At 36.5% G+C, this 15,477-nt stretch overlaps 1 protein-coding gene across 6 annotated transcripts in view; it reads right to left on the minus strand.

Moving 5' to 3' along the window:
* LOC136037206 (GTPase-activating protein skywalker-like) overlaps nt 1–14,514 on the minus strand; it is a 102,144-nt gene extending 87,630 nt beyond the window's left edge. For 2 of the 6 annotated variants that reach the window (XM_065719788.1, XM_065719785.1), the window contains exon 1: nt 2,496–2,592. In XM_065719788.1, coding sequence (XP_065575860.1) covers nt 2,496–2,541 — 46 coding nt within the window. In that variant the 5' untranslated portion in view covers nt 2,542–2,592. Of the gene's footprint in view, nt 1–2,495; nt 2,593–14,104; nt 14,127–14,355 lie in introns of those variants that run through there. The other 4 variants (XM_065719791.1, XM_065719790.1, XM_065719789.1 and 1 more) reach the window with 4 other exon arrangements.
* Between the last annotated feature and the right edge of the window lie 963 nt (nt 14,515–15,477).

The following is a 15,477-nucleotide window of genomic DNA, read 5'->3' on the forward strand; positions in this document are numbered from 1 at the left end:
GAAGACATATGGCTCTTTTCTCGGCTCTAGGCTGATTCCACCCGCAATATTCTACCCGTAGACAATTTTCCCCAGAATCCCCTCTCCCCTGCGGAAAATTCTCCCCTCTCCTCATTTAAAATTGAACATCCAAAGGGAAAGTAAGACAAATAAAAAGACTGAAGAAAATAAGGGATTTTGGGATATTCAATCAATATTCCATAATATACGTAGAATATAAGGTGTGGAATATCCTATCTTGTTTATTTTTTATATTTTCGAAAATCATTTGAAAAATATGAAATTAGTTTCAACTGTGGAAGGATTGCCATACGATGGAAGTACACAGAAATAACAGGCTGGGATTAAGAAGCAGGAGTAATTACTTTGCATGGACTTGGTCTGGCATCGGTGTTCTATGGTATATGATACAAATTCACGCCTTGCAATCGAGAACTATGTGTACATCAATAGGTTTTCCCGTCTGAGAGGGGGCGTTTAAATTTTTTTTTTTCAGTGTAATTTACACAAAAGAAGTCAGATTCCAAGACAGAACCAATTAAACTTAAAATGGACATAACTCCTTATTTCAAATTGGCAAGCAAATTAAATTCTTTAATCTTTATCTTAACCTGATATGATAATTCAACTCCCCTAAAACTCAAAAAAGTACAAGAAGTATAAATATAAACACTATAGGATATTATACACCAGATACCCTATCTATATTTTGAAATGACCTATAGGTAGAATATTCCAAGATGCTTCATTTTCTTCATTATTTTTACTTGTCATACTTTTCCTTTGGCTGCTCAGTTTTACATGTGGGGGGGAAATTTCAGGATTAATTGTCTGCAAAGGGGAATTTTCCGAAAGGGGGAGGGTATCCATGTTGGGAATTTTACGCGTGGGGGGGGGAGGGAATTTTCTGTAGTAGAGGGGAAATTTTCTGGGAGGAATTTCAGGGAGAATGTGTCGGATAATATCCACTATACTTTGAAAGTTGAATTACACGATTTTGGAGAGGAAAGAAACTCGATTTTAGGGGAGATTTCGGGGAGAAACGTTGATTTTCGGTGGAATTTCAAGGAACTTCATACACCGTCAAAACTGGCCAAAACACTGTTCTAAGAAAGCAACTGCAGGCAGATGCAAATTTTCGTAGCTTTTGCTTATTAGAGTTTAAAACTTGATGGCTCCCAGAACCCAAAATTTCAGTCCTGCATAGACGGATATAGCCATTTTAAAGGCAATATCAAAGAATATTTCCCTGAGGAAGAGATCTTCCAAACAGGTGCGCTTCCAGGCATGAATAACTAATTTTCACACCATGTCCCTAATGTTTATTTCCAGGGAGAGGCGGGAGTTTGGGTAATCAATAGGGGGCTCTTCCACCATCTCTCTATATACATCACATACCTTTCCTCAGAGAGTAAAGGAAATGCTCTTTACGAGTGCAAATAAGGTTAAAATTATGATACATGATTCTAAATTTACTCAAACGGTAAAATTATGGCATTGGGAATAAATCAGACTGAAAAATATCAGGTAAAATTCTACTTGATTGACTTCTTGCTATCTCAGAAAGGGGTTAGGTTAGGAAAATGAAACTTTCAGAGATGGGTCTAAAGGCTAAAGTATGTCCCGGGAAGGTATTTTGAAGCAACTACCTCCACTCCTTCTCCCTCTAGAGGGCCTTGACCTTTGATGACCTTCAAAAATATGTGTGTTATAAAAGTAAAACCTTGCAAAATAGTTATTCTGCTTGAATGAAGTACAACAAAATTGTTTTCAGCTTCACAACTTAGCTCAATCCCAATTTATAAGGTTTTAAAGATATGCAAATACATTTCCTAATTTTGAAAAAAAAAACATTGATATGGCTCAAAATTCTACTCAAATAACAGGAATTGCACTTTCAGAACTAAAGGCAGGGAAAAAGCAACCGCAAACAGAAAATTAAGGTAAAATGTTGTTTTGTCAAAATTTCAATAGGTATAGACCTGTCATGTAGGCGAATTTCAGGGCTCTCTAGAGGGAGGAGTGGAGGTGGGTACTTTAAAATACCTTCCCGGGATATACTTTAGCCTGTAGATCCATCCCTGAAAGTTTCACTTTCCTAACCTAACCCCTTTCTGAGATAGCAAGAAGTCACTCAACTAGAATTTTACCAAATATCACGTTCAGTACTCATCACGTTCAGATACAGCACTAGGCTATATACAAAAAAAAATGGCAATCGCGTAATATTATACAATTCTCCATTCCACACTCTTCAAGACATATTATTTGCTACCAGGCTATGTTGTATTTTGAATTGAATAGGCGATATTTGGTTACATCTGACCCCATTAGAGGGAGGGGGCTTGAATCAATTGTAACGGTAGCGACTATTATATTTGGAAAGAGTATTGAATGAGAAATTGAGTGTTTTTTTTTTAATTTGATTTCTGTCCTACGCCATGAAATAAACTCAAACAAAAGCATTTGCCAGTTTAAAGGATATAAAACTTTACCCTCAAAACCGCTATCCTTGCACATTTTTTCTTCCGTTAATAACATCACCACGAATGACCACCAAGATCAGCTAAAAAGCTACTAATTGAATTTCAGACAAGAGCCTATGAAGCTTATTTAAAACAGAACTTTATCATAAAAACGAGTCCCAGTGACGTCAATAAGGCAATATTATGGAGAATGGACTATGAACAAATCGGAAATCACCTTTATTTGATATATGTATATTTATTGTTTTAATTGATAGGGCTTTGTACAAATTTCGCCCAAGACAATGGGAACCTTCCATCCATAAACATTTTCAGGGCTCGCTAACATCGACGGCGCCAATCGAGAGGGGGGATTCGGCATGGAAAAGGGGATTTACTTCCCCAGATTTCGAAAAATGCCTTTGCCTGGTATTTTTATTGAAAGGGCCCTTTTTTATTGTCACTGAAAAAATTGCATCCTCCAAGATTTAAAAAATACACTGCCTCCCAACATTTTAGTGAATTGGCCACAACTCACTGACGTGAAATTGTTCCTGGCAATGAACAATAAGTAAATATCAACGTTTTTCCATAGCTAGCAAAACCCTAAATAACGAATGAACGAAACAACATATACGAGGCAAATATATAGGTTCTCTCACATTTTCAACGATTTGTTCACATCATTTTCAAACTGCTCCATTTTACTGTCGCTGTTTTTGCCTTCTATTTTTACACTCCTCTTCCTCCAAAAATAAGTGTGTCCAAATAACAGAATTGTTTTGCCTATACCCAAGGCCGTATCCATGGGGGTGTTTGAACCTCTCCCTCTGAAATTTCAGTCCTACTGGTAAAAACGTAACAAAAATGCATAAAAAAATTTTGATCCGTTTTTTTAAATTCGCCCCCCCCTCCGAACAAAAATCCTGGATACAATCATGGCTAGTGGCTACACCTAAAAACTTATATTTTCTGCCTGTTTCAAAATAGCAACATTTATTAAGTATGCAGCCACTTATTCATATATTGCAGCCACTTATGTAGCCACTTATTCGGTATTGCATTAACTTTTGGCTGATTTGAAGCACTATCATTCAACGAATCACGACCCTCAAACTTTATCCCAAAAAAAAGAAAAAAGAAAAATAAGAAAAAACCTTGAGCTACCTCCATAAAAACAAACGCGATAGTATTAACTTAGCGGTGTCTGGCCAGTCTTCCCGGAAAGTTCCCCTGCGGGAAATCCCCGCGCGATTGTCTTCCGGAAATTCCTGCCCGCGGAAAAATACCCCTGGGAAAATCCCTTAAATAATATAATTGAGTCGCCAAAGGGAAAGTAAGACAAATAAAAAGAATGAAGAAAAGAGGAGATTTGGAATAGATTCTATTTATATTCCAAAATATAGGCAGAATATATGGTTCTGTCCATCTTAATTTTTCTTGGTTCTTCGTGTTATTGAAATCAAATCATAGGCAGAACAATAGCAGTGAATAAGTAAAAAGAGATGTGAGCACATTGTATTACTTTTTTTTTAGACAAGGGGGCTTCGTATGCAAGGAGTTGTCGTAGAAACTCCAAAAGAGGCTCATTCGACTGGACATTGAGCGGGCTAATACCCTTTTTAATAGTCGAAAGTGATTGGAGGGCAGCCAGCCCCCCCCCCATGACCATCATTTCCCCAGACACATCCGATCGAAATTTCGAGATAACCAATTTGTTCAGCGTAGTTGGAAGGTCCAGTAATTGTGTATTTGAAAATTGTACCCCCCCCCACAGCCCTCCGGGCAAGGGTTGTAAGTTATTCCCCGGGGGCATATAAGGTTCTTGTGGAAAGAGTGGTCGTATTGACTTCAGAGGAGGCTCATTAGATTTGAAGTCAGAGGTTCCAGTGCCCTTTTTAAGAGTCAAAGTGATCAAAGGGCAACTAGCACCCCCCCCCTTGCGGTCTATTTTCCCCAAATCCATCTGATAGAAATTTCGATATAGCAATTTGTTCAAAAACAATCCAAATACCACATAAAGAGGCCTTTGGGGTTGAATCAACCCCCCAGAGTCTGGGGACAAGGATGTACTTTATACCCCGGGGACATATGAGCTTTTTACGGAAGGGGTGGTTGTGTGACCTTTAGAGGAGGCTCATTTGATTGGAAATTTAAAGTTATAATGATCTTTTAAGAGTCGAAAGTGATGAAGGGCAACTAACCCCCTCCCCTCTCTGACACTTTTTTTCCCTAACGCGTCTGATCAAAATTGTGAGATAATCATTTTATTCACAATAGTCCAAAGAGCATATAACAATGCCTTCAGGGTGGACACAACCTTGCAGAGTCCAGCGGCAAGGGTTCTAAGTTACGCCCCGGGTATATAAGGTTTTTATGGAATGGATGGCCGTATAAACTTTGGATCGGACGGGGAAAATTTGATTGGAAGTCGGAAGATCTGGTGCCCATTTTAAGAGTCCAAGGTGAATGGAGGGCAATCAGCCCCTCCCCCAAAAGCCTATCGTTCCCAAAACAAATCCGATCAAAATTTTAAGGGAAGTGTTTTGTTCAGCATTGTTGAAAGGTCCAATAATTATAGATCAGGAGGTCAGGACGAAACTTAGTGGGAAGAATAAGCACAAGCCCTAGATACGTGATTGACATAACTGGACTGAATCCTCTCTCTTTGGGGGATTTGGAGGGGGTGATAATTGGGAAAAATTAGAAAAATTGAGGTATTTTTAACTTAAGAGCGGGTGATCTTAAGACAATTTTATATTAACAAAGATATCGTGTCTCAGAGCTCTTATTTTAAATCCCGACCAGATCCAGTGACACTGGGGGGAGATGCAAGGAGGGGGACCTAAAATCTTGGAAAACGCTGAGAGTGGAGGGATCGGGATGAAACTTGGCCGGAAAAATAAGCACAAGTCCTAGATACATGATTGACATAACCAGAGCGGTATCACTCTCTTTGGGGGAGAGTTAATTCTGAAAAATTAGAAAAAATGAGGTATTTTTAACTTTCGAAGGTGTGATCAGATTTTAATGAAATTTCATATTTGGCAGGACCTCAATACTCAGATGTCTTATTTTAAATCCCGACCAGATCCAATGTCATTGGGAAAAGTTGGGGGGAGGACTGGAAATCTTGGAAAACGCTTAGAGTGGAGAGATCAGGATGAAACTTGGTGGGAAGAATAAACACAAGTCCTTGATACGTGATTGTCACAACCGGATTGAATCCACTCTCCTAGGGGGAGTTAATTCGAAAAAATTTGAAAAAATTTGGTATTTTTAACTTAAGAACGGGTGACCGTTCGTGAGGTATTTTTGAATTTGATATTTAGAAGGACCTCATGTCTCAGTGCTCCTATTTTAAATCCTGACCGGATCTGGTGACGTTTGGGGGGAAACCGGACATATTGGAAAACGCTTAGAGTGGAGAGATCGGGATGAAACTTGGTGGGTAGAATAAGCAAATGTCGTAGATACGTGATTAACGTAACCGGAATGGATCAACTCTCTTTGGGGGAGTTAGGGGGATTCAGTGCTTTGGCGAGTTCGGTGCTTCTGGACGTGCTAGGACGATGAAAGTTGGTATGCGTGTCAGGGACCTGCGCAAATTGACTTGATAAAGTCGTTTCCCCGATTCGACCACTTGGGGAGGGGGGCTGAAGGGAGAGGAAAAATTAGAAAAAATGAGGTATTTTCAACTTACGAGTGGTTGATCGGATCTTAAGGAATTTTGATATTTAGAAGGACCTCGTGTCTCAGAGCTCTTATTTTCAATCCCGACCGGCATTAAGCCTCTGATTTTCCTTTTAAATTAATCTATCGATTTTTATAATTTTGCAAGAACTCATGCCACATGAGCTCTTGGCTCTTCGGACCTCGTCACAAGTGCCATATGAGCTCTTAGCTCTTGTTAGCTAAGTTATTGAAAAAGTCATGTTTTCATATCTCTTAAGCTTTCTTGAGGCTAAAGATTTCTTCCATAATTTCCAATTTAATTTTCAGGTTAAACAATCTACTAAACATGCATGTGTTTCTTTTATTTATTTACTTAATTTATTTACTCTGCTTTTGATTCTGGTCTACTTCCAGCTGTTTGTTTTTAGATATTTGGAAGGCTTTTGATTCTCTGATATATCATATCCTTCTTGAAAATTTTTTTAACTTTTGTTTTTGGTCAAATGCTCATTTTTGGTTCTCGTTAAATCTGTCAGAAAACGTTATTCCAAATAAAGAATCTTTTCAAGATAGTTATCAGGTTGAATATGGACTACATCAAGGATCAGTTTTAGGTCCAATGCTATTTTGAATTTATGTGAAAACAACTTTAACTGAAAACAAAATACGCTTGAGATGTTTTCACCTTTCTTTCTTTCATGAATGAAAAATTACCATAACCTTAATGAAGAAATGTCAGTATATGTCAATTTAAAAGACACTCCATGGTCATTTGTTTGTTGTTTTTTTTAGTAAAGTGCAAATTATGTTCTGGTCTTGAGAAGGCGTAGGGGTTATCCACCCAACTCATGTTAGTTTTCGCTCGTTTTGAATTTGATTTCACTATTTATTGTAATTTCTGTTTGCTTTGAGTCTCATTTATTTGTTGATAATGATTTGTGCTAGATTTACATTTGAAAGGTTATTTGACTTTATTTTTGCTCATTCTTGGCTTAATGAAGCTCTTTTCTTTTTTTTGAGAAAACTTGTCTAGTGAAAAAGTTTTTGAAATTAATCAAAATAATAAATGTGGTTGCCAGTAGTAGCAGTTGCAGTCACAACTAGTTTTAGTCCAAGTGTCAAGGAGTTGCAATTACAAAGTAGTCTCTTGCAGTTGCAAGTAGCCTTCAGAGTATTAATGGTGAGTGAGTTCCTACGCTTCCCTTGTTCTTGGACGGACTTGATGGACTAAACTTGTTCCTGTGATTAAGTCTCATTCTATACTTTTAAGAATAACTTAAAAGTATAGCAGTATTATAGTCGGTAATTATGTCACTCACAAAACAACATTTCGATGAATCTATGGATGAACTCTTACAGACAATTACAAAGCTCCAGCAATAAAATAAGCTTCTTGGGTCAGAAAATAAGCCGCTTAGATCTGAGTTTGTTAAAGTGAAAAAGACTGCACTTTGCACTGAACACAGCTCGAGAAGGAATAATCTTGTTATTCACGGCCTAGAATTTTCAAAAAAGGCCAAAACCTCCGTCAGAAAATAAATAGCTTCTTCAAGTCAAAACTGGGAATAGCTAATGCCAACCAGATATGTTTCAGTTTTTGTATACAAGTCAGAAGAAAAATTTTTAGATCTGGAAATAGTATTTGATGTTGAAATTAGTAATGAATCAATTTTCTAATGTTTGATAAGAGTAAACTTCCTAGAATCCAATATGAAGAGGTGTATAATATGACAAAGGAACACTCTGACTCTCAACTCACTGTTATCCAGCTTAACTGTCGAGGATTATGCTCTTCGTTTTCTCATGTAGCGAATTTTCGCCAACAGCTACAGCCAGATGTAGTTGGGATTTGCAAAACAATTCTAACAAGACACACCAATACCCTTTTAGAAATACCTGGTTATTCTTCCCAATTCCTGCACAGATCCACATTAAATAGAGGAGGCTTGGCTATGCACACACGGCAAGAATACTCAGCCTGTATCAGTAAAGAATTAACCTGGAATATCAAAGGAGTTTATGAATGTCAATTCTTGGAAATGATTTTACCGTTGCAGAAGAAAACAACACTTGGAGAAGTATACCGTACACTTGCGGGATCTGTCTCTTCGTACATGGAAAACTTAGTCCACATATCTGATCATCTAGAGAGACAAAGAAATCTTAATGAGGGATTTACCATCAATCTCACTTCCTCTATCATCAGTTGCAATAGCTTCAATAGCTCAGTATAATATCTGCTTCAAACATGTACCTCTCAACTATGATACCTACTGGAGTAACTACTAACTCCCACTCATTGATTGACAATATTTTTTTGATCCTGCATCAAATATTGGCCTCTCTCTTGCTATCTGGCACTTCTGATCACTTCCCTCTGCTTACGAATTTTTAAATACAGCACAAAGATCCTAAGCCCAATGCCACGCCTATGCATGGATTTGTCATGTGGAAATTAAATGATGAGAACCCAGAAACCCTTAAAAAATTACAGGAGAGCACATCCTGGGATAATGTTATGAATACAGAAGATGTTAATGCAGGATTTGAGGTATTCCATAACATTTTTATGAGAAAGTATACTGATTGCTGCTCTAAAAAATGTACCAGAAAGACTGGACAGAAAAAATCAATGCATCAGCTCTTGGTTAGTCATGGACTGCTCCAGTGTACTAACAAAAAAAAATAAGCTCTGGATTAATCACGTAAATGACCCTTGCATAGCAACGCTTGATAAATATATTGAATATAAAAAATGTCTCCAATCAATTTTACATAAAGCTAAGAGAAATTATTTCATTGGAAGATAGCTGAAAGTGGGAATGACTTGCAGATGATTGTAAAGTCTTTACTGTGTCCCTGCAGCCCCCAACCTGAGCTTTCTTCAAAATTATCTGTAAATAGAAAAACTATATCAGGGCCAAAAAGCATTGCAAATGGACTGGGATCATTTTTTGCAGAGGTTTAAAAAAAGCAAATTTCATTGAAAATCCTATGAAGAGTTTTAAAGATTACCTAGGCCCAGCATACAGGAAATTCAGCTTCTGGATTCGACCGAATACACACTAATGTGTTAAAAGTAGTTGCTTTGTCAATCATAGAGCCTCTTACTTGATCAATTTGTCTCTGCAGAAGGGTACTTTCCCAGAACAGCTAAAGAAAGCTAGAATTGTTCCTTTGCATAAAGGAGGTCCTTGAGCAGATCCTGCAAATTATAGACCAATTTCCATTCTTTCTTGGTTTTTTCAAAGGTTTTTGAAAAACCCATGCAGCAGTAGCTACTCTAGTTTCTGGAGAAAAAAGGGTTTCTTAATACTAACCAGTTTGGGTTTAGACCAGGACACTCCACCCAAGATGCACTAACAGCTTTGAGTTTGTGGATCAACAAAGTTCTGGATTCTAGCCTTCTATCTGCAGTGGTCCTGATTGATATCAGAAAAGCATTTGATAGTAGGTTATGTACCACCCTATTCTCCTTGGGAAGCTGGAGCACATAAGAATACAAGGCAAAACTCTGGATTGGTTCAGATTGTACTTGAGGGACTGCACGAGAAGATGCAGGATTTATTTAGAGAAGATCCAGGAAATAATGTATTGGTCAATTGTGGTATTCTCCAAGGGTCAATATTAGAACCCCTACGGTTCCTCATTCATGTTAATGATCTGAATATTGTATTAAACCCAACACGCACTGTTCTTTGCTGTTGTAAGCTATATCACAATGAAGCTTCTTTTCAGCCTGTAGATGATGATGATCTTGTGGCTTTTGCAGATGATACCACACTAGGCTGTTGTGAAAGGGATAAAACAGTGCTCATTTCCGAGCTTAGGGCTGTCCTTGAGGAGACGTATCTCTGGATGGATTATAGCCATCTTGTGATTAATGTTGATAAATCATGCACTTTATTTTTTGCCACGTCACAAGTGTCCATCTGGATGTATGTGGTATCAAAAATCAAGAGGATTGATCAGTTGACCAGAGAAGCGTTTTGAAAAATAACTGGGTTTCCTGCTTAATGAGAACCTGTCATTCCTGCATTACATTTAAGCAGTAGAGCTGAAGATATGCTGGAATCTTGGAACAATACAGAAATTAAAAAACACGTTGCTGCAGGGAACACTGGTCCTATCAAACCCCATTTACACTACTGTACACGGATCTGGCAATCAACTTTTGAATCTCACCTGCAGAAGCTCAATTCAATTCATAAAAAATCTTTGAAACTAATTGGAAAAAATGAAGAGTATTTGTCAATGGAGTTGCTGCATCATCAGTCATACTCGACCTTTGTATTCAAGTTTTTAGCTGGTGAACTCCTATCTGCATTTAAAAAATTATTTTGACCAATCTTGAACCAGCATAATGTAAATACCTGATCATCATCAAACCTGCAAATACCCTTCTCCCCAACTGTACAATCAGATTTTGCTTCACATAGAACTTGTGCAAGATTATGGAACATGTTCCCAGAAGAGCTGATAGGTGACAGCTCCCTTGCATCATTTAAAAGAAGAGTAAAAAACAATTTATTAGGATTGAAAAAGACTAATTAAATAATGGTTAATAAAATAATTTTAAAAAAAGTAATAAATAGATAGAAATAAAGTAAAATTTTTGCTTTTTGATATAATGATGAGGCCATTTTCCCTGGGGCAGAGGGCAGGACAATAATTGGTAGTTTTCTTGGATAAATGAGAGGCAAGAATGTTTCAGAGAGAAGGAGCACTGACCACACTGCAAATTATTTTTAAAGGGCAGCATTGAGGACCTCAGTGTCCAGGAATGGACTGAGTATTGTTGTTATGTGTAATTTATTTTTTGAATTGACAATAAATCCATTGAATTGAAAGCCATAGTAGTATAAGTAGTAATGGGCTTCAAAGTTTTGTTTAAATGCCAGTAGCTATATCTATGATAATGCACATACCTGGATGCATGTAGTGTCCTTTGATTTAGATCAGCATCCCCCTCATCATTCCTTAAAGTTTCCACTTAATACCATTAGTTTTTTTTACATTTCCAGGATCAAACATTTTCCCTTTCCCAATGATACACAATGGGCAAATTATATAATTTAGAGCTTTTCCCTTGTAAGCTGTTGGGAGTATGGTATCACCCAATGCATAGTTATTAGACCCTTTGTCTATTTTGAACAAAATAGGTTTTTCAAAATTTTGATCAATGTTGACAGCAGGGCATCTGAAAAGGACAAGAGAGACTGACTGTCCTCTAATCCCTTTTCAACCCACCTAAACATAACCAATAGGTTTTAACTATATACCCTTGGCCATTCCTAAGATATTGCTGGTATATAACCTTTAGACAATTAGCATGCACAAGTTTGTTCTGTTTTTACTTAGCATCTCTCTCAACATTTTTTGAAAGCTTTTCCATAGTGCCTTACGCCTTTCTGGAGGCACAGAGTCAAACATGCACCCCCCCCCTTCCAAATAAAAAACCATATACTGTATGTATAGAATTGGAACTTACATAACCTACAGCGTTTGTCCCAGGGACTGTAGGGGAATCATCTCTGGAGGTAAAATTATTTAACTTTTAGAATATTCTGAACAAAACTATTCTGTCAAATTTTTGGTTGGATGTCTTTGGGGGAAGGGTAGCTAAAATGAGGTAGGAGGGGCTGGCTATCCTCCAATGACTTTTGACTTAAAAACACCACTAGAACTTTCAATTTTAATCAAATGAATCTCCTCCAAAGTTTATACAGCCACCCTTCCATATGAAGTGGCTTTGGAGAAAAAAAAATAAATTGAAACATTGTGGCTTTTTACTAGACATAACAATAGATTGTTGCCAATGAACTGCAAAGATTAAAAAAAAAATACTGCAAAAAATGATATATTACAAACCCTGATATGCAGATGCATTTTTGAATCCAAACAATGATGACCTAACAAGTCAAATAGGTCATAAAAAAATAAAAGTAAAATAAGGCAATGTTGCCAATAATGAAAACTTTGAAAGATCCAAAAGAGTAAGTCATGATAAACAAAGAATTAGGAAGGCAACTCAAAATGAAAAAAAGGGTTATTAATTTTGCCAGTGATAGAGGTTCAAATTTCTCTCCTATTTTGACAAAACAACAATTGGGGATAATATAGGTAGAGACTGAGAACCATTCCATGACTGGCAGTTAATAATTGGAGGGTACTCTCTGGAAAAATATTACTGAAACACTTCATTGGTATAATATTTTAATATGTACACTTAATAAATGCCTTAAGAGATTTAGTAGATGCCCTAGAGGATTAAAGTTTCTGTTGTAACAATTTGACATGCTGTTTCAAGGTCAATGTGCTCCTTTTTTCTAAACTTGATCATACAAAAGCTGTGCCCTCTTAGGATAATGCCCTTCTAGGGTTTCACCTTTTTTTATATCTTCATACTTCTTGAATTAACTGAAAACCATGAGCTGAAGCTTAATAATAATAATAAAAACATAGCATAAACAATAACCTTTCTGTTCTGCAAACTTTTCCTATTCTAGTAACTTGTATTATGTCCAGTACAATTTGAGAGCAAAATTATTCCCCCTTTTTTATATTACTGAGGTGAAAACAATTTTTTATATTCTGGCATAGCTTGCCAGGTAAAGATGTAGATTTCATTTTTGTAGTTTCTTATGATTCTTTATAATATTGAAAATAGAAAGCCAAGTTTTCAATTGATTTTTTCTCAGAATACACTTTTGAGTAGTAGGATGATTTTAGTTTCATGTTGCAATGACTCTTCTCAGTAAATATTGAGCAGTCCATATAATTGATACACAAATAAACTGGACATAATTTACTTGATGCCTCTTTCTGAAAATAATAATTGCTGCTCTTACAAATTCAATTTTAAGCCCTTTTAGGACTCATGAAAATAATAATTTCTTTCTATATTTTTTGGATTTGAAAAAGGATTAAAACAGTTTTTTCAAACTTACAATTTAACTATATATCCATTTTTTTTAGATTGTATAATTCACTAATATTGATTTGTCAAGATCAAATTAAATAAAAAAAAATTCAAAACAGTTCTGTCATGTTTTCATCTTACTCTGTTAGGCCACTCAAAAACTGCCTATATTTCATTGTTTCACCTACATGTTGAAAAATATCAAAACCAACATAAGTAACATGATGGATAGAAATTATTTTGAATTTTTTTATCCAACTTATTTTTGACAAAACATGCTTGCAGATTAGGCTATATAACCTTAACAAAACAGATTTTATAATGAAATAGAAAGTTAAAACTAATGTTTTAACCCTTTTTGTACCCCAAAACCACAAGATGAAATTATCATTTTCAAGGGTCCAAAAAACATTTAAAATTTAACTTGCAAGAAATAAAATTATTATATTCAGAAAGAGTATCCTATAAAAATGGCATTGAGTTTTATTTTTCCTTATTCATAGGTTGATTATATAAAATGCACAAAATTCACCCTCTTCTCTTCAAAGACAGATCTAGAGCCAAATCTGTGGGGGGTGGGGGAATGTGACAAGGTTCCAATAAATGACCAAATTGATAAGTTTGTTTTTTTAAGGGTAAGAAAGGAGAAAAACCAAATCAGGGTGCCAGAAAATCTTGGGAGTATAGGCTATATTTATTAATGTATATTTATCCTTCAAGGGGGATGACACGGATAAATTGAAGCAATACCCTTCTCTAAATGAAATTATTTAAATATCTACAAACATAGATCCATTGAACCTTATTGCTCAAAAGTAAAAATTAAGGTAATTATTGTTTGAACTAGTTTTCAAACCTTTGGCAAACATATTTGGTCTTTAATGATAAGGAACAATGTGTCACCTTGTAGGAATCAAAATAGAATTTGTTGGCCTGAAGGAAGCTAGGCTACTAATTTGGACAGAACATAGGCTAGTAGGACACATTGAATGGTATACTCTACTTCTATTTATTGAATTCATGTCTAAAGACTGTAATTTACCAAACATTTTTGAAGTTGTAGTCTTCAGGTAATAATAAGGCTTCCCTAACTCAGGTAATAGGCTAATAAGGGTCCAGAGAGCCAACACTGTTTGGAATTGATGTCAATAGCATGTTACAGTAAAAGACATGTGATTTTGAAATTCATATTCGCATCTATAAGAAGTTAGGAACTAAATTAATCATTGTGAAGTAAATAAACCACAATGCAATCTTACACTAGGCCTAGCATAAGATAACAGAGTTGGTAACCTTGTTAGTTACAATCTTCTTAGAACTGCTTCTGCAAGAATTTCATTCAATGTGAATACTTAGATAAGTAAAGGATGACACAGATTTGACCTTTCAATGGGATAGAGCGATTAATGACTCATATGTCTGGTTTCCTTCTATTGATTTTTTGAATTTAGTGGTTTATAGCATCACGGCTTGCATAATCTAGCGGAACGGCAACAAAGGTGGCAGTTAAGTAAAAGACAAAACTGATATTTAAACTCATAATCCCAAGATATTTAAGCCCCTAGTTTTGTTTACTGCGGATTTACATGATAGGAAAGAAATCTTATAGAAAAAACATAGAGTTCAGATTCCCATCCAATGTGTTTCCGTAAAAAATAATTACTTCCGTCATAGTTGTATCCCAGTCCCCCCCCTCAATGGGCCAGCCCTAAGCTTCATATAAACATTTGCTGATTTTTTGAGCTTTCATGAATTTTTGTACTTCCTCAACAGTGAGTTCATAATACAAAATAATATGAAAAAAACTTCCTTTTCTTAAAGAGTTAAAGAGGCTGCGTCCCAAAGTCGAACCTTAAAACGTACAGGAATTAGGAGAGGCAGTTGGGGGGCTGCCACCCCCCAAACCCCCCATTTTTAAAGACTCTTTTGTACAGTTTTTTTGTTGTGGGGGGCTGCCGCCCCCCTAACCCCCCGCTCTTGGCTTCGGAAAGGCCCTCTTTTAATTAACAAAGAATACAAAACAGGTTTTTGTTTGCTACCCTACCCCCGCCCCCAGCTCTTAGCTTGTGTGCTCTGTGTCTGGGAAACAGTTTCAATAATTATGTTAAAATGTAAATGGAGTGGTCAACTTCATTGTTACTAATTACAATGATTAAAGTTTGCTCATTGTTACTAATTAAAGTTTCGGCGCAATGGTTCTCCTGTCCTCTTGTGTTTAACATTTTTCGAAGTTATTCCATTATTCATTCATTTCAATTTTTTGTTAATTAAAAGAGAGCCTTTCCGAAGCCAAGAGCGGGGGGCTAGGGGGGCGGCAGCCCCCCAAAACAAAAAACCTGTACAAAAGAGTCTTTAAAAGCGGGAGTTTTGGGGGGCGGCAGCCCCCCAACTGCCTCTCCTAATTCCTGTACGTTT

The sequence above is a fragment of the Artemia franciscana genome, chromosome 16 (genome assembly GCF_032884065.1).
Source record: "Artemia franciscana chromosome 16, ASM3288406v1, whole genome shotgun sequence".
Classification (NCBI taxonomy): Eukaryota; Metazoa; Arthropoda; class Branchiopoda; order Anostraca; family Artemiidae; genus Artemia; species Artemia franciscana.